This window comes from Apus apus, chromosome 26 (genome assembly GCF_020740795.1).
Source record: "Apus apus isolate bApuApu2 chromosome 26, bApuApu2.pri.cur, whole genome shotgun sequence".
NCBI lineage: Eukaryota > Metazoa > Chordata > Aves > Apodiformes > Apodidae > Apus > Apus apus.
Genome location: NC_067307.1, coordinates 2,090,802 through 2,116,904, shown reverse-complemented (window position 1 = coordinate 2,116,904; position 26,103 = coordinate 2,090,802). Strand labels below are relative to the sequence as shown.

Sequence of the window (26,103 nt, the reverse complement as noted above, 5' to 3'; positions counted from 1 at the left end):
CTGCCAACCTGCACAGGGTCAGCAATGCAAGACTTGGTGTCCTCTGAACAAGCAGCTTTTTGGAGAGCAGGGAGCAAGGAGCTGATTCAGCCTCAAGTATGTGGGTGGGATTGTTTCAGAAGCAAAGGAGAGGCTGGAGATCTGGGTCTGAGTTGTGCTACTAGCTGAATTCCAGGACTTGGAGTTTAGGGGAGGAAAAGAAAAGAAGGAACAGGGCTGGCACATCCATCTCCACAGCTGTTGGCCTGAAGGGGTGGAAACTGCACAAAGCTAGCTGAGATGAGGAGGGCTGCCAGGCCTGAGCCAGGACTTAACACTTTCTGGGCTTGGTTTCTTCTCTTTGTGGCTAGAAATCCTCAGCAGCATTTTTCCCTGGTGTTTGAAGGAGCTGAGCTGTGAGTTTGGTTTTGTCCCTCAGAGCAAACAGTGTCCCATCAGCTTTGGGGCCTGGGCCTCTCTTATCCTTCCTCTAACCTGAGGTGCTGTCTACCCAGTTTTACTTCCTAGAGGCAGCATTGCTGTGTGCTGAAGAGCTGTGGGGCTCTTCAAATTCAGTGGAGGGCTCTACTTAAGGGTTGGTGGCTGAGATGGGAGCTTGGCAGAGGTGCTTTCAGCTTTGGAGTTGCTTGCAGGTACCTTCTTAGTGATCCTCAGGTGTCCTTCAGAGGATTTACCAGCTCTGCCTGGGAGTTTGTGTGTGGCTCTCATGTGAGCTTCAGTGAAGTCTTCAGAGATCATAGTCATTGCAGAATCATGGGATGGTTTGGGTGGGAAGGGACCTTGAAGGTCATCTAGATCCAACCCCTTGCATGGGCAGGGACACCTCCCACCAGCCCAGGCTGCTCCAAGCCCCATCCAACCTGCCCTTCAACACTGCCAGGGATGGGGCAGCCACAGCTTCCCTGGGCAACCTGGGCCAGGCTCTCACCACCCTCACAGCCAAGAATTCCCTCCTCATCTCCAACCTCCATCTCCCTCTCCCAGTTTTCATCCATCCCCCTCATCCCATCCCTCCCTGCCCTTGTCCCAAGCCCCTCCCCAGCTTTCCTGGAGCCCCTTCAGGCACTGGAAGGTGCTCTCAGGTCTCCCTGGAGCCTTCTCCTCTCCAGACTGGCTTTCCCTTGCTGATGGGACAGCTTGCTGTAGGCGTTTGTCTCCATGTGTATATAAACTACAGAGAGGGTGATTTTCAGACATCTGCTCTAGTTATTAAGTGTAGTTTGCTTCTGGTTTTTATGTGGAATCTGTTTTCACCATTAGCCCAGCTCTGCACATTGGTGCTGGGAGATATTTAAAGTCTGCCTGGATTTGCATTATTGAATAATCCCAGAGTAGCACAACTCTGCAGTGACAGGAAACCATTCCAATCTGTAAAAAGTTACCAGGAGAAAGCTCTTAGCAGCCCTTTCTCCTTGAGAAACCTGCAGGGTGCTGCTTTTGATCCTTTGTTTCTTTAATCTTTCCATCTAAAGCTGAAGTCTCCAACACTCTGGGTTCTGGATGGTTTGTTCAGGCTCAGAGCAAACCCTGGAGTTGCTCTATCAAGGATTCTCTGCTCCCAGCCCTCCTGGCTGAGCAGAAAGGGACGTGGGTTGGTTTTGCTCTCAGACAGATGATGAAAATGTCACTGTGTGCTGGTCTGCTACAGCTATCTGCAGCTGAAATACCCTCCAGGGACTGCAGGCAGGCCTTATTTCCTGCTAGTTTGCTCCATTTTTAAGGTTTTTATCCCCCCCCTTCCTTGGCAAATACTGGCAAAAATACCACAATAAAAGTGTTGGATTCCCTGAACTGCAGCCCCAGCTCCAAGCAGGATTTGTCTTTGTGTGGATGTCAGCATCTCTGGGGGAAGAGAGATGTGTCATGGGACCTTGGGGCTGGAGCCTGCAGCACCATGCTGGCTCTGCCAGTGTTTTCTCAAGTCCAAGAGCAAGCCAGGCAAGTCTGCATCTTACTTCTCTCTTGTGTGAAATGGCCAGCGAGGACAACTCAACCCCTGGCAGGCCCAAACACCCAGCCTGGCATAGGGAATGTGGGAATCTTGAGTCCTAGACTGGGTCACAGGTGCCACACTAGGTCAGGGTCCTTGACAGGGAGCCCAGCATCCCCAGCCCTGCAGTGCTCAGAGCTCTGTTGGAAGCTGATGGAGCAACTTGTTTTTAATTGCTGAGCTGCTGAACTAATTGCAAAACCAACAGGCAAATCATAAGGTAGGTACCTCACAGCATTCCCAGGCTTTCCTTTTTTTAGGAGTTCTTATTTCCTCTCACCCTTGTGTCTTTCCTCTCCCCTCCTCTGACTCAGTGGGCTGGTTTCTTTCTTTGCCTGTTGCTCTGGTACCATAAATCCTGGTAAGGGATTTTCAAACCTATCCAGGGTTTTGGAATATTAAAGTATTCCCTCTGGCTTGAAGAGTCTGAGATCAGATGCTTGGAAGCTGCAGGAAAAGAGCAGGAGGAAGTTGTTTGCCCTGTCCAGGTACTCTTTGCTCAGCAGCTGCTGGAGACAGGCTGGATGTCTTTGGGAGTGTGTGACACAGCTCCTGCCAGGCTGGTGGGGTGGGAAAGGCAAAAAAAAAACCCAAATGTGCATGGTCAGAATGTGCTTCAAGTCTGGGGGTTCAGCTGGTGTTCCCTGCTGGAGGAGGGGTCTTGGTGTGAAGTTGGAGTTGGGGCCTCAGGACACTTGGATGTGGTTCCCTGCCCTTGTGGTCCCCGGAGAAGTGGTTTGGTCTCTCTGCACCTTGTTTCTCAGCCTGGGAAAGGAGGCTGGGAATCATTGGTTCTTCCATCCTTGGAGTGTTGTGTTTGATCTTCGAGGCTTTTCAGGTTTGTCACCATCTGTGGCAGGTGCAGACCTGGTTGGTGCAGTGGGGAGAGGAGCGAGGGATGAAGGAGGAGCAACAGGGACAAGGCGGGAATAACCATCCCGCTGCTTCTCTGCCACCAGGCAGCTGGTTCACACCTGGCATGGCACTCTGCACCTCTCACCTGGGGCCAGCAACTGCTCTTGTGCAGCTTCCCCACAGAACAGCCATTCCTGAATGTGAAATCCCAGCTGGATTCCCAACTTGGTTCCTCCTCCCCGTGGCGCCCAGGACCGGCTGCAGCCTCCGGCCGCGATGGGAGTGGGTGTCAACTCAACTCCAGGGCTGGATTTGAGCACGTTGCTGATGTCAGGTCTAGTCAGGGAAAAATGTTCCATTTCAGCTGGTTTAACACACAGCAGGGCTGGGACTGACACAGCCATGTGCAGCAAATGCACTTAGGGCTTTAGATCAGGTACCTCCTGCAGCCACAGAGGGACTCGCCCACCTTCTCGGCTGTGCAATCTCAGCTTCTCAGTGCAAATTTCCTCCTTAGTTATTAGCTTTTCAGGTGCTCTCCCACTGCAGCTTTAAGCTTTGGCTTTCTGGCCTTTGGGTTAATTCTTGTGAAGAGGCTTTTCGTTAAAAAAGCTAAGATCTTCATATCATAGAATGGTTTGGGTGGGAAGGGACCTGAAAGATCATCCAGATCCAACCCCCTGCATGGGCAGGGACACCTCCCACCAGCCCAGGCTGCTCCAAGCCCCATCCAACCTGCCCTTCAACACTGCCAGGGATGGGGCAGCCACAGCTTCCCTGGGCAACCTGGGCCAGGCTCTCACCACCCTCACAGCCCAGAATTCCCTCCTCATCTCCAACCTCCATCTCCCTCTCCCAGTTTTCATCCATCCCCCTCATCCCATCCCTCCCTGCCCTTGTCCCAAGCCCCTCCCCAGCTTTCCTGGAGCCCCTTCAGGCCCTGGAAGCTGCTCTAAGGTCTCCCTGGAGCCTTCTCTTCTCCAGGCTGAACACCCCAACTCTCCCAGCCTGTCTTCCTAGGAGAGCTGCTCCAGCAGCCAAAGCAATTTCCAGCTGGATTTAAGGCTTTGATTGCCTCTTGTTTCCTGGTGAAGAAAGGTGGAGGGTGCAGAGCAACAAGGTGCTCTCTCAGGCAGCAGCTCCAGGTAAACGTGCTTTCTGCATCAAGTGAAGAGGTGGAAACATTGCATCAACTGTACCAAGGGCAAAAGTGAGTTTGCAAGCTTTGGAAACCAGCCCAGGGAGGCCTGTGGTGTGCAAAGGCTCTGCTGCTTTCCTGACAGCACCTGGTCAAAAGCTGTGCAGTATTTGAAGAGAATCTGCCAAATTCGGGAGGAACTTTGTGTTGCAGATGGACTTCCCAGGCTGCCCGGGAGGTGGGCAAGTTTCCTTTTGCTTCAGACCCTTGTTTTGAGCACCTGAAAGTGTCTCAGATGTACCTGACTTTGATATCATTGTGGTTTTTTTAATTCTTGAGGGCGACGAGAGCATTTAAGACCCAAACTGGGAGCCCTGTATGAGCAGCACTGGGTAAATGGGAAGGTCCTGGTTTCCAGGGTTGCTGTGGGGGTCTCGTGGGACCTCCAGCCAGGCTGCTGGAGGACTCCTTTCCTGCAGCAGGAGGTGAAAGGAGGAATCAGGGATCTGGTTTGGCTGTAAAAACTGGGTGGTAAAATGTAGGCAGTTGCAAAAAAGGAAAACAGAATAAGGAAAAAGGTGGAGGGAAAAGAATTAAGGGACTTGGCCAGGGGGCTGCAGGCAGAGCTGTGGGTGAGGAGGAGGTCCCTGCCCCTTTCCCTTCCCCAGCAGCTCCTGCTCTGCAGTTGGTTTCCACTTGCCCAGGGCCTGTTAGTTGCATCAGTGTGGGTGAAGCAGCTGGAGAAGGGATGTGCCACGTGGAAGGTGCAGGACTCTGCAAGTCCTGCTGTGATCTCCCTGACCTCAATACCTGCCTGGTAACCTCAGGCCCATGGCTCTGAGCATTCCAAGTGATCAAATTCAAGGGAAGGGAGGGGAGGATTCCTCAGCTCTGATGTAACTCTCTGCAGAACCACGTGGTTTTCTACATTTTTTGATGAGCAAAGCTCTCCTGGAAGCAAGGATGAAAATTTTCAGTAGCTCTTTTGTAATCACTTGCCACAGCAGCTATTTTCCAGCCAGTCTTTGGGTCCCTGCAAGGTTTGTTTGGGCAGTGTCCTCACGTAGGCTCCAAATGGGAAACCCATCCAAGCTTCCTGACTCATCTGCTGTCCCAAGCAGGAGGAGAAGCCTGGCTTGGGGAAGCAGGGAAATGTCAGTGTCAGCACTTTGGGATCTCAGCTTTGAAGGGCTGGGTGAGGAAGGGGTGCCCAGGGGCTTGAGAGCCCCAGATCCTGCCCTGCCACGGCTCCCACTTCCCTGCAGCCTGCCAGGATTAACCTGGTCCTCACAGAGCTGAGCTTGGTTCACTTCTCTGGTAGCTGAGACCAAATGAAGGTCTGAAAAGAGCACTTCAATTGATTTCAGGATCAAAGGAGTTTTGTTAGGTAGCAATTTGTACAATAATGCCTTTTTTAATGAGGAAAAGCATCTTTTTATTCAGGCTGGAAGAGTTGGGGTGTTCAGCCTGGAGAAGAGAAGGCTCCAGGGAGACCTTAGAGCAGCTTCCAGTGCCTGAAGGGGCTCCAGGAAAGCTGGGGAGGGGCTTGGGACAAGGGCAGGGAGGGAGAGGACAAGGGGGAATGGATTGAAACTGGAAGAGGGAGATTGAGGTTGGAGATGAGGAGGGAATTCTTGGCTGTGAAGGTGGTGAGAGCCTGGCCCAGGTTGCCCAGGGAAGCTGTGGCTGCCCCATCCCTGGCAGTGTTGAAGGGCAGGTTGGATGGGGCTTGGAGCAGCCTGGGCTGGTGGGAGGTGTCCCTGCCCATGCAGGGGGTTGGATCTAGATGATCCTTCAGGTCCCTTCCCACCCAAACCAGTCTGGGGTTCTATGGTCCACACGAGCTGGAAAGGTTTGCTCGCTTCCCTGGTGTGTGTTTTCCTTCACTTCTCTCCTTCCTCGCTCTGCTCAGCTATAACCCTGAACAGAACTGGTTTCTCTTCCCTGCCTTGAAGCTGCACTCCCAGTTCCCTCACAAGCCAACCTCCCTGGTGTTTTCTTTGTTTCCAGAACATGAACATCCAGGTGGAGGACATCAGGATCCGTGCCATCCTCGCCACCTACCGCAAGCGGGTCCCTGTCACGGAGGGCTACGTGGAGGTGAAGGATGAAGGGACCTGGAAGCAGATCTGTGACAAGCACTGGACCATGAAAAATTCCCGAGTGGTCTGTGGCATGTTTGGATTTCCCAGCGAGAGGAAATACAACACCAATGTCTACAAGTAAGAGCAAAGCTTTGTGTCAGACACCAGCCTGGGTCTTGGAACACTCGGGGCCTTGTTCCGAAATGCAAATTGTCAGATGACACTGGAGACCTTGGGGGAGAAAAAGCTCCAACTGCTTCATTCCTGCAGGTCAGGTTTTCCCTCGGTGTAAATATTTGGAATGTCAAGCATTTCCCTGTGCAGACAAGGGGAGTTGTTTGATCTCTCTCTGGCTGCAGACCTGGTGCGGTATCAGCTGTAGGGTTTGGTAGGTCCTGTAGTAGGAGATGTGGACAGTCAGCCCAAGGAGGTCTTGTTTCCAGCTGATTTCCTTCCCCTGTGAAGGTTTAGGTTCTGTTTTGTGTGCAGGGGATGGATGGAAGTGGCCAAACTGCTTGCTAACCTAACCACTTGCCCCATCCCTCTGCAGAAAGGCAGCTGTAGGATCCGAGCTGGTTGGATCTGAAAGCTCCCATGAGGAATCTTGGGATCAAAAAGGCCTGCTCTGAGCTGGGGACTAAGCTCAAAATGCCTGTGGTGCATCCCAGCTGCTGCTCCCAGGGTTGCTGCTGGCTGTGCCTCTGAGGCAGTGCTTGCAGAAGGCTGCAGTTGTGACTTCAGTGTTGTTTTTCCTTCCTGTAATTGTAGCTTGCTGTAAAATGAGGGAAGAAGAGAGTGATCCATAGGGAGAAGGTTGTGTCTTTGAGAGCTGCAGGCTGATCAGTTCCAGCTTCATTTCCTGAAAGCCAGGAGCTCTGGTGGTCTTTGTTGTCATTGCTTCAACTTGCTCTTTGTCACCAGCCTTCATCACAAGCTTGCTGCTTCCCACACTGTTCCCTAGAAATAACACCCTGGAGCAGATGCAGAAGAATGGAAGTGAAATTCTGCCTCATTTCTTTCCTGCTCTGTGACCTGGAGAGTGGGAAAGCCTTGACTGGTTAAGGGGAAGAACTGAAGTCTCCAGCCAGGAGTTGTGGTTTTCCTGCCTGCTCCTTTTGGCCTGTGATGGCTATTTCTGAAAGTTCCCTCTGGAACTGGCCTGGCCACGTTTCAGTTCTTTCATTAGCAAGATGGTGATCAACTGAAGAGGTCCCCTTGGGGTTGGAACAGCATCAGGCCACATAGCAGCACAAAGAATACAAAATAAATCACCCAAGTGGAATTTGGTTGCCAGGCTCCCCAGGGGGATGAGCAGGGAATTGCTAATTGCTACCAGTTGGTCCAGTGTTTTGCCATGGACACCAGTTAGAGGTGGATTTGCTCCCCTCAGGGCAGCATATCTCCCTCAAGCTCAGCTCTGAGATTCCCATCCTCTGCTCCAGAGCAGGAGGGCAGAATAAATCACCTCTAGGAAGACTAAGATTTTTTTTTTTTTCCCTGCTTCTCAGTTGTGGTGTTTCCAAGAAAAGCATTAACTGCAGCAGCTGGAGCCATCTGCCTGAAATGAGAAGGTGCCTGGTAACTGGCCTGTCTCTTGCAATAGTGCACGTAGAGATGGAAAAACTGAGGCCCAGTTGTTCAGCAATGTTGAAAATCCCATTCAGTGGAAGCTGGAGTTGGGAATCTGCAGTGTTTACAAATTCCAGGCTTGGAGATCTCTCCTGCTGAGCCAGATGGATCAAGTACCCTCAGTGTCCTGATCCCTCCCTCACCTTCTCTCATTGTCAGGAACAGCCTGTTGGCCTCCTGCACCCCAGAAAGTTGGGAAAAATGCCTTGAATATGATCCCAGGTTGGAAGAAGAGATGTTTTATTGGAAGGAAGAGACTTGTGAAATTCAGTCAGCTGGGCAGTTTGGGTTAGCACAGTTAAAAAAGCTGTGCTCTTTCTTGGTGCTTTGTGTTCCATCCCACAAGCCCAGCATTGCTGGTCACTTTGCTGGGGAGGGAAACCTCCCAGTTCTGAGCTGGGAACTGGACAAGTGATCTTTGCTCCATGATGGAGGTACTGGAATGGCAACCCTGCAGCTGGGCCAGGAGGGCAGCACTGCTCTCTGCTCTGTCCCACACACCTCCTGCTCACAGCCTCTCCTGGGGAGGGGAGAGTTCACCCCTGGCTGTTCATTTGAGCTCAACCCTCTTAGTGTGAATGTGAAGCCTCAGAAATGTTTTCTGTTTGTTCAAGCTTTGCTCTCTGGAGATGGGCTGGAATCAGGGGGGGTGGCTGCAAGTGCCCCCTTCCCACATCCCCTCCAGTCCCACTCCCCACAAACTCCAGCTTGGCCTGCTGAGCCAGCTGATCCTCTGCTTCTGCACAGTGGTGGGAGGTGAAATGATTTACAGATGGCTCTTGCTTGAAAGAAAACAACTTAGTTCATTGTTGTCCCAGTGCCAGGGTTTTACTCCTGCATGTAACTTAGACTCTGCAGTTGACAGCAGGATTTATGTTAGGAAAGGAAACAAATCTCCATGTTGTTTCCATGTTCTTTGTTCATTCTTCAAAGTGATTTTTATATAGGCACTACTTGTTAACTCCTCCTCCCAACTCCTGCTCTGGTGGAGGAAGCAGAGTGGAATTAAATGCATTTTGCTGCTGGTGAGAGTAGAAGTTTGTGGCCAGAGATGCTGAAGGCAGAGAGACCTGATGCCTTCTCAAGGCTTGCAGCTTTGGGATCTGTCAAAGAATGGGATGGAGGGGCTCAGCAGTCCCAGGGAGCTTTGTCCAACATCACTCCAAGCAGATCTCCCAGTTTAACCCCTCTGCTCACAGCATTTTTAAACCTGGTCAGATGTGTAGGTTGGTTAAAAGCCTCTATGCTTGTCATAGAAATCCTCATGGTTTGGGTTTTTCTCAGCAAAGCCAGGATCTGAAGGGCTTTGGGAGAATCATAGGATGGTTTGAGATGGAAGGATCATCCGGATCCAACCCCCTGCATGGGCAGGGACACCTCCCACCAGCCCAGGTTGCTCCAAGCCCCATCCAACCTGCCCTTCAACACTGCCAGGGATGGGGCAGCCACAGCTTCCCTGGGCAACCTGGGCCAGGCTCTCACCACCCTCACAGCCAAGAATTCCCTCCTCATCTCCAACCTCCATCTCCCTCTCCCAGTTTTCATCCATCCCCCTCATCCCATCCCTCCCTGCCCTTGTCCCAGGCCCCTCCCCAGCTTTCCTGGAGCCCCTTCAGGCACTGGAAGCTGCTCTAAGGTCTCCCTGGAGCCTTCTCTTCTCCAGGCTGAACACCCCAACTCTCCCAGCCTGGCTCCAGAGCCTTCTCTTCTGCCTTCTTGAGGCTGAAGGCAGCAAATTGTGAACTTCAGTAAATGCTGGAAGAATTGCCTCAGGGTAGGACCTTCATGCCTACACCCCTGGAGAGGAGTCCACCAGCTCCTGTTCAGTGTTAGGGATGAATTTTCCCAGCAGGTATGTATGTCATGATGTGTTTGTGCTCCCCAACCCCTCTTCTGTAGTGAGGTTCCTTCAGCTCAAGGCTCAGCCCCTTCCCACAGCCCTTGACCTGTGCCTTTGTTTAAAGCTTATGTGCTGAAGGTCTGTTTCTCCTGACCAGTGCAAATGATTTGGGTTCCAACTTGACCTAGAATTGGCTCAGTTCTCACAGCATGACTCTTCACTCACACCTCTGACCTGAGCAGCAGTGCTCTTGGCTCTCAACAAGGCCAGTGAGAGGTGGGTTGCCCCCTTTCTGTCTTAAAAAATAAATAACAAGAAGGCCCAGAGTTTCTGTCTGTGAAGGTCATCTGTGTTCTCATCCTTTTTTCTATATATTTGGTCTGGGGAAATGAGGTGGGGCTTTCTCTGGCTGTTTCTCCCCAGCCTACCACAGGCTGTTAATACCAACCAGATGTTAATGCCTCATGAAATTTCCAGGATGAGGTCATTGTTTGCTATTCTAAGGCATCCCCATCATGACTCCTCTAAAAGAGGCTGTTTCTTGTCTGCTTTGGAGTTGCAGAAGCTCCTCACACACATCTGAGGAGCCCCCCCTCAGTGAAAATACTCCTTCAGGTTCTCCCTCCATCCCAAGCACACAGACAGGGCTGGTGGAGCAGAGCTGGGATGTTCCTGGAGAGGTGGAGGTGCCTCCAGATGCTTCCCAGTGTGTGTCCCAGCACTCTGAAGTCCAAGAGGGCAGTTAAGGTTCATGTGGGACCTTGGTGCTGAGCTCCAGCAGGCCCAGGGCAGAGGCTTTCATGGCTTTCTGGGAGCTGTGTAGTATCCTGAGTAGTTGAACCAAAAGAAACATGTTCAGGGTTTGGTCTCAATTGCACCAGATGTTCGAGCTGAGAAGTATCTGGTACTTTCTGCCTGCATCCTCCCTGGTTCTACTTCTCATTGTTTAACTTTTAATTTGTGTTTCCACTCATTTTCCATGGGTTCAGGGTCTCTGACTGCTCTGCTTTGGCAGACTTGGAGTTTGACAGCCAGTGTTTGACCCCAGGACAGGCAGGTTGTCCCTTCCTGCCCCTTAGCCCTGCCCCATCCTCCTCCCTTGCCTTGACTCCCCATCACATGGTGCAGTTGCATCTGTCTCCTGGTTCTAACCTCAATCCAGAGATGTTTGCTTCCAGAAGGTGAACCTGGACAATTGCTGAGCTTGGCAGCAAAGCTCACCAAGCAAAAGGGGGAGAAATCTTTCCCCCCCCCCCCTTATCCCCCCAGAGATAGACCCCTCAAGCAGAGATGGTGCAAATTAGCCCTCACGGGGACCACCAAAGGATGAGGCAACCTTGACCTGTCCATTAGTTTCAAACCAACAGCCTACAGAAGGCTCTGAGTTCCTTCCCCAGATCCTGTCCAGGCTCTGTCCTGCATTTCACCAGGATTGGTTCCTCTTCTCCCAACAAATTCCACCCTCCTCACTGTCCTGGTTGTCACAGCTGATCATGGATGGCCGGAGCTCCGTGGCAGCTGCTCCTGGATTGAGGAGCAGCAGAGGGATCTCACCAAGCCACGTCAGGATCACAGCAGGGTGTTGGCTCCTCTGGGCCTTGACTTTTTCTTTTTTTGGGTCACTTCTCATGTTTCCCTTTTTGCTCAAGCTCTGACCCACATTTCTGTTTCCTTGACTCTTTTAGCTCCGCCGCAGCCATCTGAGCAGCCTTACAGTGCAGCTGGGCTGAAGCTGGATTATTTCCTCTTCTCCTTGATCACACATGCCCCTTCCCCCTTAGGAATCCCTGGAGCAACTCCTGGCAAACACTGGAGTTTGGGAGCAAGAAGCAGAAGCTGCTGCCAATCTCCTCTGCTGTGAACATCTCCTCAAGGGGGCTGCTCGTGCTCTCAGAAATTGCTTCCAGGCTCAGGTTGTTAACACGGCAGCACTGAGGGGAGCTGGAGAGCCCTGGGTTTATCCCAGTCTGCCATCTCCTCAGGGCTGATCAGGTGCTGGCCAGCAAGGAGAGGTCTTCTGGGGGCCTCCCCAGTCCCAGCTCACTGGGGGTGTTTGCACAGGCCCTGTTTGGGCACTGCCTTTTGGGTGAAGGGATCTCTGAGCCTTAGAAAATGTAAGGATCTCAATTACCTTTCTCTCTTAAGTGCTTAATTGTTGCTCTGCCTGCACTGTTGATGTTGATTCATTCCCTGCTCTGTAGCTCTAGCAGGTGACCTTTTTACTCCCAGGTGCCACCTCACCAGAGTCCTTGTGTGTGTGAATAGATCAGTGTCTGAACAATGCTGTTCAGTCAAGGCTGGTTTGATCCCAAATTGAGCTACATCACTGCAGTTCTTATGGACTAATAGAGTCATGGGATGGTTTGGGTTGGAAAGGACCTTAAAGATCATCTAGATCCAACCCCCTGCATGGGCAGGGACACCTCCCACCAGCCCAGGCTGCTCCAAGCCCCATCCAACCTGCCCTTCAACACTGCCAGGGATGGGGCAGCCACAGCTTCCCTGGGCAACCTGGGCCAGGCTCTCCCCACCCTCACAGCCCAGAATTCCCTCCTCATCTCCAACCTCCATCTCCCTGAATTCCAATTCCTAACCGGTCTCGTATTCCTCCTTTCCCTGGTCTCTTATCCCTTTCAGGATGTTTGCCAGCAGGAGGAAGCAGCATTACTGGGCTTACTCAATGGACTGCAGTGGGAATGAAGCTCACATCTCCAGCTGCAAACTGGGCAATCACCTGAACGTGGATGCAGAGAAGAACGCCACGTGTGACAGCGGGATGCCAGCCGTGGTCAGCTGTGTCCCTGGACGTGCCTTTGCCCCCAGCAGCCACAGTGGCTTCCGAAAAGCCTTCAGGCAGGAGGTGAGCAGGGAGAAAAATGCCTCCTGGAAGCAGGAAAAGCCTGAGGGGCCTAAATATGTGTCCCCTCTTGGTGTTCCTTCCTCGCTACGTGAGAAACGTTTGCGGCGCCAAGGAACAGGCCCAGCCTGATCCTTCAGCAAAGCAGTTTGTTTACACTCCTGCAAGAATGGGTGACCTAAACAAGTAGGCACACCTGTAGTAAGGTGAAGAGCTGTTTATATTCCCTGTTCCCCATGTCAAGTTCCCTCCCCTGTTTCCCCACTGGCTGGGTACTCCAGGGTTTACAGCCTCTCCGACGCTTCTAATTATCCCCTAAGTTTCCCACCCCTGTTTACACATTCCATTCTAGCAGGTCACTTTTCACCTTTTCAGGTATAATTCTGCCCTTTCTTACCCATCTTCCCAATCACCCAAATGATCTGTACCTCCTGGTGTCACCCTGCTCCCAGGAGCAAGACAGAAGTGACTTTGTTGGGTCTGATCTTGGCCATCAATCCTGCTCCGTGTTGGGATCCCCCAGATGGAGCCCAATTCAGTCCCTCAGTTTCTTGGACCATAAACCACCCCAGGTGTCATTGGAAGGGGCAGATATCTCCCTTCTCTCAAACAATTATATTCCTAACACTAGGGTATATAAAAAAAAAACCCCAACAATGTCCTTCTAACACTAGGATGTGAAAACAACCCTCAAACCCAACACTGAGCTTCTAACACTAGGGTGCAAAACCAACACTACATTTCATTTCTAACAACTACAAGCCCAGCTCAGTTTGTCCTCAAATTCCTGCTGCTTTGCCTCTGTCTCCAGGCTCAGAAGGGTGGGAGACCAGCTCATTGCTGCAGCTGGCAAGGCTTGGAACCAGGAGTAAGAAAATCCATGTGTCACGTTTCTCTTGGAGCTGTTCAAGCCAGCTGAACCTGTGCCCAGTTGCTGCTGGGCTTTGCTGTCTCACGGTCACTTAAATGCTGCTGGGTTGTCTTTCCCAGTTGAGGTACAAGGGAAACAAGCTGGTATTTCCTCTGCTCCTGTGTCTTCTGCAAAGAAATGCCCTGAGAGACTGGGAAAACACGGCCTGCAGGAAAGGTTGGGAGAGCTGTGTTTGTTTAGTCTAGCAAGGAGAGAGGGCTGAGTGAAGTGTAGAAATGCCAAGGTAGGCAAAAGGTTGTTCTGAAGTGACCCTAGAGGGAGTTCTCAATGTCAGTGGGGCAGCTGAACTTGCAGCAAATGGAGCTTAGGGAACTTTTCTAGCTGTAAGGGATGTGCAGCCTTAGGACAGAGGGGTCATTGCAGGGGCTGGAGTCCATGAATGTTGGGTTAGAGGGTCTGTCATAGAATCACAGACTGGTTGGGCTTGGAAGGGACCCTGAAGATCATCCAGTCCCAACCCCCCTGCATGGGCAGGGACACCTCCCACCAGCCCAGGCTGCTCCAAGCCCCATCCAACCTGCCCTTCAACACTGCCAGGGATGGGGCAGCCACAGCTTCCCTGGGCAACCTGGGCCAGGCTCTCACCACCCTCACAGCCAAGAATTCCCTCCTCATCTCCAACCTCCATCTCCCTCTCCCAGTTTTCATCCATCCCCCTCATCCCATCCCTCCCTGCTCTTGTCCCAAGCCCCTCCCCAGCTTTCCTGGAGCCCCTTCAGGCACTGGAAGCTGCTCTAAGGTCTCCCTGGAGCCTTCTCTTCTCCAGGCTGAACACCCCAACTCTCCCAGCCTGGCTCCAAAGCTGCTCCAGCCCTCCCATCACCTCCGTGGCTCCTCTGGACTCTCTCCAGAAGTTCCATGTCCTTATGTTGGGAGCTCCAGAACTGAACCCAGCCCTGCAGGAGGGGTGGGTCTCACAAGCAGAATTAAGGGGGAGAATCCCCTCCCTTCACCTCTTCTTTTTACAAGCTGCATTTGGTGCTGTAGATTTTGCCTGTTGCCCTTGGCTTTAGGAGTGGGCTTTCTCTTGAGAAGAAGACCCCTTTCTCCTGAGAAGACCCCAGCAACCACCTCCAGCCACTCTGGAGGGAGCAGTGCAGTCCTCTCCACACTTTGCCTGCCTGGAGCTCAGGCACCACTGACTGCACGAGAGCTCCCAGGATCTAGGCCTGGAAGGTGAAAGGTCTTGTAAATGATTACTGATCTTCTGAGCCCTGCACACTGCCAAGTAATTCCTTAAGCCTTTGTGTAGGCTTTGGATGTCCTTCCTGTGACCCCAGCATGGAGAGCTGTAAATGCTTCCAGTTTTACAAGTTAAAGGTTTGGGTTTGTTTTATATTATTTGGCTCCCAGGCACAAATCTCTGGTTGTTCCTGTGTTTAGGACTCAGCTCCCACCACAACACATCTCTGGGGTGCTGGTGGGTCCCTCAGCTTCCTTCTGGGGAAGGGTGTGAGGGGTAGGCAGGGACTAATAGAAATGGAAGGATAGAAATGGAAGGGACTGGACCTGCCACTTCATGGAATCCTGGAATGCCAGGTTGGAAGGGACCTCAAGGATCATCTGGTCCAACCTTTCTTGGTGATAGTTTAGTTTAAATGAGATGGCCCAACGTCCTGACAAGCTGTCTTCAAACTGTCCAATGCAGGGGAATGCACCAGTTCCCAGCTCACTTATTCCACTTGTTGGAACTGCTGCAGGTGGGTGGGTTTGTGTTCCACGTTGGGTTAACCCAGGACCTCTGTCTGGAGATGGGTGATTAATCCATCTAGTGGCTGAGCCACAGCCAGCAAGTGGAGCAGAGCTCCCTGGGATTCCTCAGCCTCCTAGCAGGCTCCCAAGAGGACAGGGAATGAGAGGTGGGATGTCACAAATCCAGCCCCTAAGTCCAAGCACTAAAGCTGCAGAGAACTGAGATGTCTCCTCGTATTCTCTGCCCATGTTTGGGGATGTGAGAATCAGAGAATCCCAGGCTGGTTTGGGTTGGAAGGGACCTGAAAGATCATCCAGATCCACCCCCCTGCATGGGCAGGGACACCTCCCACCAGCCCAGGCTGCTCCAAGCCCCATCCAACCTGCCCTTCAACACTGCCAGGGATGGGGCAGCCACAGCTTCCCTGGGCAACCTGGGCCAGGCTCTCACCACCCTCACAGCCAAGAATTCCCTCCTCATCTCCAACCTCCATCTCCCTCTCCCAGTTTCAATCCATCCCCCTTTTTAGCAGATCAAGATCTCCTTCCACCCAGCACTTTAAGCCTTTTCTATGGTTGTTTTCAGGTGCCTCAGGGTAACACTTTTTAGGCCCCAATTTCCCTTTTAGCTGGAAATAAGGGCTGGCAAGCAAGAGAAGCTTCATTCCTAGGCTGAGGTGTCACCACTCCTCTCTGTGTCTTCCAGCAACCACTGGTGAGGCTGAAAGGAGGAGCCAACACTGGGGAAGGACGAGTTGAAGTGCTGAAAAATGGGGAGTGGGGGACAGTTTGTGATGACAACTGGAACCTGGTGTCAGCCAGCGTGGTGTGCAGGGAGCTGGGCTTCGGCAGCGCCAAGGAGGCCATCACAGGAGCAAGGCTTGGACAAGGTAAGAGCAGGGAGGGCTCTCAAGACCATCCAGGCCTTGGCCACCTCCAAGACCCCTTTCATGTTTCAGGCCTGAATGTGTTTTTACCAGGAGGTTTGTTTTGAGGACCAGGAATTGATTCTCTACCCTTAACGAAGCCTCCCGAGCGCAGGAGCTCGAGGTCAAACTGGAATGGGTGACTTAAAAAAAAAGAATCATGAGGTTTCTTGAAAGAAATGTGGTGATGATGAGTTTAACCTTTCCCTCAGGCAGCTGTTCCAGTAATTACTTCTTCATTATCACATCCACTGCCCTCAAATTCTCTCTACAAGTTCTTTAGATCCACATCATGGTGTCATGCGTTATTAGAAGGTTCCTGGCAGAAATGGGTCCTGGATCTTGACTTCAAACATTCTTCATTTTAAGACCAGAACATGAATTTAGCCCATTATAAACAGAAGGGCATCTGAACAGCTCAGAGCCAGGTTTGGGTTTGGATTTCCTGTGTTTGGGAGTTGGTTGAAATCCCAAACTGTGGTCAAGAGCAACTCAAAGCCTCTCAAACCACCTTCTGCTTCCCACTCCTTGCTCCCCTAGTGGAAACCCTCCAGAAAATGACACCAAACCCTTGATTGTGAGACTGAATGAACAGGTGACATTTCATCAAAGCAAACCCTTTATTGTGAGATAAATAAAAGGGTGAAATGTGTTCAACCCAGCACAGCCTGGAGAAGAGGGAGGAGAATCACACAACACGTGTGAAGCACGGTGGTGGTGTCCACAATCTGGAAAGCTTTACAACATGACCTGGCCATTGGATGTGCCAAAAAAACTGTTGTGTTGGGTTTCAGGGATCTGCTGATGTGTTCCACTGCATTTCAGAAACAGCAGGATCATCATGGGGCAGGGGGAGCATCTGCCACGTGAGGAGGAGAACACACTGTTCTGACCATCTCCTGCAGCCTGGGAACTCTGAGCAGAGCCTGCCCATTCCCACACATCTTCCTTTTCATGTCAAGCCCTGGCAATCAATCAGTGCACCCTGTCCAAGCTGTCCTCTGGGATGGCAAGGAGCTCCTTTCAACAGCTGGATCATCACGTTGTGGGAAGGAAAAAAAAAAGGAGCTGCTTTTTTGGCCCAAACTCAGCTCCGAGCTCCTGCTGCACCAGGGAGCTGTTCAGCTCCGTGTCCACGTTGGAGCTGCATCTCCCTGGGTTTCATAGAGCCATGGGATGGTTTGGGTTGGGAGAGACCTTCAAGATCATCTAGATCCAACCTCCTGCATGGGCAGGGACAGCTCTCACCAGCCCAGGTTGCTCTGAGCCCCATCCAACCTGCCCTTGAACACATCCAGCACCTCAGGTTTCCTAGAAACTGCTGGAGACCAGAGGTTCTACATCTGCTGCTTGCAAGCATCTCCTGTCAAAAGTATCTGGTGTGTTTCCATCAGTAATTACTCATGGATTATATGGGCTCCAAGAAAGACTCTGGTTGTTCTTCTGTGATGAAGATCATCTGCTGGAACCTCTGATTCATCCCCCCCCAGTAACATTTCTTTCTAACCAGCTTTGGAAACAGGACCTGAGAGCTTCATTGGCAGGATTATGGTGCTGAGCCATCTCATATCAACCATAGCATCACCTAGAAATTTTTGGACCAGTTGATCCTTGAGGTCCCTTCCAACCTGGCATTCTATGATTCTTCTCACGTGTGTCTCCTCTTGCTTCTCTTGGGTAGGAAGGACAATTTTCTGCTGCCACTTGTCCTTGGGAGGAACCAAATGCTTGAACTTGGCTCCCAGCACCTTGAGTCTCTGCAGGATGAGATGATGTTCTCCCTCTTGTTTCCATCATGGGGTTGGAGTCTGGGACACACACCTGCCCCCAGAGTTCCAGTGACTTCTCACGCCTCCCTGGGGTGTTTTGTTGTCCCAGCAAACATGTCCCTGTCCCATGGAAACATCAGGGCTCCAGCAGGAGCAGATCCCAGCAACAGACCCAGCCAGAAGCTCATAACTTGCAGATTCCTCCAGCTGAAGTTTGTAAATGATGCAAGAGTGGAAACTTGGCTTTTTTTGGGTGGCTCTTGCATGTTTGAGTCCCAGGAACCGCTGGAAGGAACGTAACAGTCAAACGAACAATCATCTGGCAGGTTTTGTTTTCTTCTTCAAGAAACCACTGGCATTTCTTCAGGATGACCCTGTTGTGAAGGTGCTGGAGGCCAGTGGGATGTCTGCAGGGCATTCACAAGCTGCACCTGGGAAGGAGCAACCACATGCACCAGGACAGGCCAGGAGGTGATCTGCTGCAGAGCAGCTCTGTGGAGAAGGACCTTGGAGTCCTGGTGGACAACAAGTTCTCCATGGGACAACAATGTGCCCTCGTGGCCAAGGAGGCCAATGGTACCTTGGGGTGCATCAGGAGGAGTGTGTCCAGCAGGTTGAGGGAGGTTCTCATCCCCCTCTGCTTGGCCCTGGTGAGACCTCACTTGGAGTGTCTGGGCTCCCCAGTTCCAGAGGGACAGGGATCTGCTGGGGAGAGTCCAAGGGAGGCTACAAGGATGATGAAGGGACTGGAACACCTGCCTGATGAGGAAAGGCTGAGAGACCTGAGGCTGTTCAGTCCAGAGAGGAGAAGACTGAAGAATGAATGTCTCTAAATACAGGAGGGCAGCAAGAAGGCAGGACAAGCTCTTGTCACTTGTGCCCTGGGACAGGACGAGGGGCAGTGGATTCAAACTGGAGCCCGGGAAGTTCCACCTCAACATGAGGAAGAACTTCTGTCCTGGGAGGGTGACAGAGCCCTGGGCCAGGCTGCCCAGGGAGGCTGTGGAGGCTCCTTCTCTGGAGACTTTCCAGACCTGTCTGGGTGCCTTTCTGAGTGACCTGCCCTAGGGTTTTGTGGTCCTGCTTTGACAGGGGGGTTGGACTCGATGATCTTTGGGGGTCCCTTCCAACCCCTGACATCCTGTGATTGGGTGGTTTTTCTCCACACAGTAGCACAAGCAGAAGGTAAGGACTCTTGTTTTCTTCTTCTTCTGTCCCCTCTCCAGGGATGGGTCCAATCCATCTGAATGAAATTGACTGCACAGGCTTTGAAAAGTCAGTCACAGACTGCAAGTTCAACACCGAGTCCCAGGGCTGTAACCATGAGGAAGATGCTGCTGTGAGATGCAACGTTCCAGCCATGGGTTTCCAGAACCAGGTGAGAAGTCAAGTGAGATCCAGCTGGGGTCAAGCATGGTGAGGTCTTTTCAGCCCAGAGCACCTTCTGCCCTCCCTGGCTGTGCAGCTCAGGGTGTCTGGGTTGGAATCATCTCACCTAAGGCAGGACCATCCCATTTGGAGTTTAACCTCTGTGTTGTATGAAGCAGGAGGGCAAAGAAGGATGATGCTCCCAGTTTGCTTTGAGTTTTGAGCTCCTCCCAGGAAGATGGGGCTTCTAAAGGAGTGAAGTGCCTGTTAACCTGACGCTGACCAGTCCTTAACCAAACCATCTCCCTAAGTACAATGTCTATGCAACTCTTCAATCCCTCCAGGAATGGTGACTCCACCACTGCCCTGGGCAGCCTGTTCCAATCCCTGACAACCCCTTCAGTGAAGAAATTCTTCCTGACATCCAATCTAAGCCTCCCCTGCCACAGCTCGAGGCCGTTCCCTCTTGTCCTGTCACTTGTGACTTCACTGAACAACCTGATCCCCACCTCTGTACAACCTCCTTTCAAGGAGTTGTAGAGAGTGAGAAGGACTCCCCTCAGCCTCCTTCTCTGAAGGCTGAACAGCCCCAGCCACTCCTCAGAAGACACCTGCTCCAAACCCTTCATCAGCTTGTTGCCCTTCTCTTGTTCAGCCTGGAGAAGAGAAGGCTCCAGGGAGACCTCAGAGCACCTTCCAGTGCCTGAAGGGGCTCCAGGAAAGCTGGGGAGGGGCTTGGGACAAGGGCAGGGAGGGATGGGATGAGGGGGATGGATGAAAACTGGGAGAGGGAGATGGAGGTTGGAGATGAGGAGGGAATTCTTGGCTGTGAGGGTGGTGAGAGCCTGGCCCAGGTTGCCCAGGGAAGCTGTGGCTGCCCCATCCCTGGCAGTGTTGAAGGGCAGGTTGGATGGGGCTTGGAGCAGCCTGGGCTGGTGGGAGGTGTCCCTGCCCATGCAGAGGGGTGGGAATAGATGATCATCAGGGTCCCTCCCAACCCGAACTGAGACGATGGTGACCCTGGGGTGCTCCAGGGCCTTCACTCCCCTCCTCTCTCTGCCCACAGCTGCGTCTGAGCGGCGGCCGCAGCCCCTTCGAGGGGCGGGTGGAGGTGCTGGCCGAGCGCAACGGGTCCCTGCGCTGGGGCACGGTCTGCAGCCAGGGCTGGAGCACGGTGGAGGCCATGGTGGTGTGCAGGCAGCTGGGCCTGGGCTTTGCCAGCCACGCCTTCCAGGTGAGGAGCCCCTGGATCACCTTCTGCACACCTGTGGGCTGGGGGGGGGGGGGAGCGCGGGGAGGAGCGGGCGAGGGTCCCTCGCTGCGAGGGTGGCCTGGGAGAGGGGTCCCTGGCTCTTGCCAGCACCCAGTGGGTCTGGGTTCTGTGGGACGTGGGGTGAGTCGAAGGGAAACGTGGTCATCAGGAGCCTGCCTGTTTGGTTTTGGTCTGCTCTGTCAGCTGAGCAACAGCAGCAGCAGCTCAGACTCCCTTTCTGTTTGTTCCTTTTCCTACCGAGTCCCAAAAATGCTTCCAAGGGTTGGAAAGGAAGAAAAAAAGAAGAAGGTTTGAGGAGACACTAGATTTGAAGTTAGACACGAGGAGGGAATTCTTGGCTGTGAGGGTGGGGAGAGCCTGGCCCAGGTTGCCCAGGGAAGCTGTGGCTGCCCCAGCCCTGGCAGTGTTGAAGGGCAGGTTGGATGGGGCTTGGAGCAGCCTGGGCTGGTGGGAGGTGTCCCTGCCCATGCAGGGGGTTGGGTCTGGATGGTCTTTGAAGGTCCCTTCCCACCCAAACCAGTCTGGGATTCTATGAAAAGAGGAGCCTCCAAGCACAACAGGAGAGAGGAGGAAAGGCACAGGAAAAAGAGGCTGAGCTTCCAGTTCTGGCTTTTATGGAGGGTGGCAGGAAATGGGGGGGAATCCTGCTCCCCCTCTGCTCTGACCCTCCTGGGTCCTTCAGGGTCTTAAAGACCTTCATCTCTAGTTTCTCCCATTGATGCCAACAAATTATCTGGGCCTTCTCAAACCATAACACTTCCCCTGCTTCTGTCTCAGGTGGGGTGGCATGTTGGGGTTGGGTGGGGGCTCCTGGAGGAGGAGAAGGGCTTATTTAAAGAAACCACCCCCCACAAACCACAGCATTCAGCTTCAGAACCATCCCCTTCGAGGAGCTTCAAAGCATTAGTTGGGGAGGCCCTGGAGGTTGAAGCTCATTGCACAACAACCAGTGGGGGAAATCCAGAGCAGAAGGAGCTCTGGGCAACACTGCTGTGTCCATCCTGCTCAGGGGTCAGGTTTTTTTGGGGGAGCCCTGGTTGGGCTGGGGGGGTTACCTGCAGTTTCTTGGCCCTCCCAGTTCAGTGGGGAGTTGAACTCCTCAGGCTGACTGATGGGTGGCAGCCAAGTCCAACCTGGAGTCAAATCACTTGGAAACAATTAGATTTCCCTCCTGTAGCTCCTTCCCAGTGCACTGTGCTCCCAGATGTTTCTTGTTCCTCTCATGACCAGTGCCCCAAAACCCTCCCTGCTGGCACACGACTAAGAGTGGCACTTAATGAAGGGATAAAAGCTCCCAACTAATGAGCTTGGGGTGACCACCAAGGAATTTAAGTGTCCTTTCCCAGTGAAGCTCCTTGGCACAGGGAACAGCAGCAAGCAGCAACCCCTAAGAGCTTGGAAAAAGGGGAGGGCAACAGCTTCCCACCCAATTCCCAGGTGGAGAATCAGGAATATGTAGCTGGTGTTGGCCACTAACCCTGGTGCAAGAGGCTTGTCAGTACTGATAGAACCTTCAAGGGTCACCAGGTGAAAGAGGGACAGGCAGACCCAGGACCTCTGGGCCTTTATTGCACTTCCCAGGCCCCCAGAACATGGGGATTTGGGCTCCTAAAAGAAATTGGTTTCTCTGTAGGACAAAACAATCCCCTGGCAGAGCTTGTTCTCTTGCTGTGCTCTGGAAGTGCAGCCCCATTTGGGGCTGAAAATCAACCATCACCAGCAGCTTTGGGGAAACTCAGGCTCAAAGAGCCACTGAATAAATAAACTTCATTTTTGTTTATATGCATGGAAACCTCCAGACAGGAAACAGCCTTAAATCAGCTCTGGAAAGAAAACTGGTTTTGATTTCCAAAAATTGTTTGGGGAAAACTTGGGCAAACAAGTGAAAGGGGGTTGGGAAGAGCAGAGGTTGTCCTTGTTCTCCAAGCCCCTCTGCTGTCTTTTGGTGCTGGGTCTGGCCTGCTTGGCACTCAGATCCAGGGATGAACCCAGGGAGAAGGAACATCTCTGCTGCCTGCCTGCTGGTTTTGTGCTGGGGGGGACAAGAAGGCCCTGAAATGGCCCCCTCAGGGCTGGAGGTTGAGAAAGCAGGAGAGACAGTGGGGCAGAAATGGGCAGCTAAATCTCTGCCTGGAGAATCATGAGGTTGTCTTGAAGACTAAGCAAGCTGGGATCCAGGAGGACACAGGCAGATTCCAACCAGTTATCCATGGCCAGGGAGGGGATCTGTAGGTCCCTGAGGGACACACCAGGGGTTGACTACCCAGGAGGAGGGAGAAGGCTGGAGCTGCCCGTGCTGCTGTTGCAGCAAGCCCTCTGTGCAAGCTGGTTCCTCCAGCTGTGATTTCCTCACGTAGCTTCCCAAGCAGAGCATGGGAGCTGAGGACAACCACGTCCCCTCCACACTGGCCTTTCCAACTGCCTGGCTCTATTGACACAGCCCTGGGAGCCCAGCAAGAAACAAGACATTTTTTCCTTTAGCTGAGACTGTTGGTATTTAGAGCAGAAAAGGCCCTTCTGTGTGTCCCAGCTGCACCAGCTACGTGAGCATAAAGCTACTCTGTGGAGAACAGGGCAGCCCTGTGTGCTCAGGGGGTTGTTAACAGGGTTAACAAAGAGCCTCTTGCCCTGGGAGCACTGGTGCAGCTGGGTTTTCCTTTCCTGGAAATGTGTTCCCAGGTTTGACACCAAGAGATCTGATTTTTAATATTTCCCCCCCTTTTTTTTTGTTTTGTTTCCCCTCCCCTTCTCCCAAGTTTTCCAGCTTCACCAGGGTTGAGCCCACCCGGTTTTGTGAGCGGGTGTCGTGGTGGGAGTTGATTTTCTGGCTTTGCCATGAGTTTTGTAAAATGGGGTGATGAAGTGAGCAGGGTTTGAAGCCTGAATCCCTGGATGAACTGGTCCCATGAGTCCTGGTGCTCCTCAAATGCCTTCCTTCCATTGGTATTTCCAGCCTGGCTCCTAATTCTGCCTCCCCTCCTCGTGCAAGCAGGTGCTCCAGCACTACCTGGGACTCCCCTACATGCACAGATGTCACAGGAGAAATGTGGGTGAGCTGCTGGACATCTCTCCCAAAGGCACAGCCCGGATGGTTTAAGGCAGCCTGGGGGTGAATTCAGCAGCAGGATGGGCAGAGCAGGGTGGAAAAGCGAGTTTAGAGCTGGGTTAAAAACAAGCAGAGGTTTAAACCAGCTCAGAAGTGAGGAGGGAGATTTGCTTAATAGGGAGAGATCGTGGAGTCATAGGATGGTTTGGGAAGGGACCTGAAAGATCATCCAGATTCAACCCCCTGTGCACGGGCAGGGACACCTCCCACCAGCCCAGGCTGCTCCAAGCCCCATCCAACCTGCCCTTCAACACTGCCAGGGACGGGGCAGCCACAGCTTCCCTGGGCAACCTGGGCCAGGCTCTCACCACCCTCACAGCCCAGAATTCCCTCCTCATCTCCAACCTCCATCTCCCTCTCCCAGTTTCAATCCATTCCCCCTTGTTCTCTCACTTCTCTCTCTGGTGAAACGGTGCCCTGATGTTCATGGTGAGGAACATGCTCAGCCTGGGGTTTAATCCCAGGCTCCTGCCTCCACAGAGCTGGGCTCAATCCCTGAGTTACTCTCCTCTGGCAACATCTGTCTCCTCAATAGTCTTGGCTCTGGCGTTGATCTTCCCTGGAGGGAGGAAGCCCATCAGGTGGGGGTGGAGATTCCTCCAGCAGCTCCCTGAGCGCTGAGGAGTGTGTGAAATGTCTCCTTCTACCCAGGAAACCTGGTACTGGCACGGAGATGTCAGTGCTGACAACGTGGTGATGAGCGGGGTGAAGTGCTCGGGGACAGAGATGTCCCTGTCCCACTGCCGGCACGACGGGGCCCACGTCTCCTGCCCCAGAGGAGGGGGCCGGTTTGGTGCTGGGGTGTCCTGCTCAGAGAGTGAGTAACTGGGGGTTTGTTTCATGTGGGAGACGTGGGGTGGATGTCCCAGAGTCATGGATGTGTCACAGAGTGGTTGGGGCTGGAAGGGAGCTCTGGAGATCATCCAGTCCAACCCCCTGCTAGAGCAGGATCCCCTAGAGCAGATCCCACAGGAACACAGCCAGGAGGGGCTGGAATGTCTCCAGGGATGGAGACTCCACAACCTCCCTGGGCAGCCTGTCCCAGGGCTCTCTCACCCTCAGAGTCAAGCAGGATTTTCTCCTCTTCAGGTCAAACCTCCTGTGCTCCAGTTTGTGCCCATGGCCCCTTGTCCTGGCCCTGGACACCCCTGAGCAGAGTCTGGTCCCCCCTCCTGCCACCCCCTGGAGATACTGATCAGCACTGAGGAGATCCCCCCTCAGGCTCCTCTTCTGCAGCTGAGCAGCCCCAGCTCTCCCAGCCTTTCCTCACAGGCAGATGCTCCATCCCCTCAGCATCTCAGTGTCCCTGTGCTGGCCTCTCTCCAGCAGCTCCTTGTCCTCCTGGAACTGGGCAGCCCAGAACTAGACACACTTTTCCAGCTGGGGCCTCATCAGGGCAGAGGAGCAGCAGAACCTCCCTGACCCTCAAAGGGGGGGGGGAGTTTAATTAACCCCTCAGCTCATTCCAAACCTTCTTTCCAGCTGCCCCTGACCTGGTGCTGAACGCCGAGCTGGTGGAGCAGACAGCCTACCTGGAGGACCGGCCCATGTTCATGTTGCAGTGTGCCCTGGAGGAGAACTGCTTGGCCAGCTCGGCCGCCAACACCTCCCTGACCTCGGGCTATCGCCGCCTGCTCCGCTTCTCCTCCCAGATCCACAACAACGGCCAGTCCGACTTCCGGCCCCGCAACGGCCGCCACGCCTGGGTCTGGCACGACTGCCACAGGTCAGTGCCACCCCCACGGGCCTGCCACACCTGGAGAGGACCTCTCCAAGCTCCCCGAGTCCTGCTCTCCACCCACAAAGCCACCCCCCAGAAGCCAAGGCCGCCGATGTTCCCTCCGTCCCGTGCCCGCTGGGAGGTGCCCTGAGGTGCCACCTTGGCAGGTTTCTTGAAGCCTTCCAGGGATGGTGACTCCACCTGTGCCAGGGCCTGACCAGCCTTTGGGTGAAGAAGTTCTTCCTCATGTCACAGGTTCATAGAATCACTGAATGGTTCTGGTTGGAAAAGACCTTTAAGATCGTTGAGTCCAACCACAACCCAACTCTACCCAGCACAACCCAACTCTACCAACCATTAACCAAACTCTAACTAAACCATGTCCCTCAGCACCACATCCACGTGACTTCTGAACACCCCCAGGGATGGGGATTCCACCACCTCCCTGGGCAGCCTGTTCAGTGTTTGATCACCCTTTCAGTGAAGAAGTTTCTCCTAATATCCAATCTAAACCTCCCCTGGTACAACTTGAGCCCATTTCCTCTTGTCCTCTTCAGACCCAGACACGTGCCTGGTTTGAATCTGGAAAATCTAGTCTAATGGCCCTGAACTAGGGCAGGGGAGATTTAGATTGGACATCAGGATGAAGTTCTTGACTATGTGGGTGGTGAAGCCCTGAAACAGGTTTCCCAGAGAGGTGGTGGAGACCCCATCCCTGGAGACATTCAAGGTCAGGCTTGATGGGACTCTGAGAAACCTGATCTAGTTTAAAAAGTGTCCTAGGTGGTGGACAAGGTGTCCTTTAAAGGTCCCTTCCAAGCCCACACATTGTATGATTCTGTGATTCTAAACCTCCCCTGACACAACTTCAGGCCATTTTCTGTAGTCCTGTTGTTATTTCCTTGGGAGGACAGGTCAGTGCCCA

At 53.0% G+C, this 26,103-nt stretch overlaps 1 protein-coding gene across 2 annotated transcripts in view; it reads left to right on the top strand.

Annotated features, from left to right (window-relative positions):
- LOXL2 (lysyl oxidase like 2) overlaps positions 1-26,103 on the top strand; it is a 54,086-nt gene that overhangs the window by 20,996 nt on the left and 6,987 nt on the right. Inside the window, exons 4-10 of one of the 2 annotated variants that reach the window (XM_051640891.1) lie at positions 5,994-6,205; positions 12,174-12,396; positions 15,723-15,906; positions 18,938-19,089; positions 20,146-20,313; positions 24,110-24,275; positions 24,941-25,184. In XM_051640891.1, the coding sequence (XP_051496851.1) occupies positions 5,994-6,205; positions 12,174-12,396; positions 15,723-15,906; positions 18,938-19,089; positions 20,146-20,313; positions 24,110-24,275; positions 24,941-25,184 (1,349 nt within the window). Of the gene's footprint in view, positions 1-5,993; positions 6,206-9,780; positions 9,813-12,173; positions 12,397-15,722; positions 15,907-18,937; positions 19,090-20,145; positions 20,314-24,109; positions 24,276-24,940; positions 25,185-26,103 lie in introns of those variants that run through there. The other variant, XM_051640892.1, reaches the window with a different exon arrangement.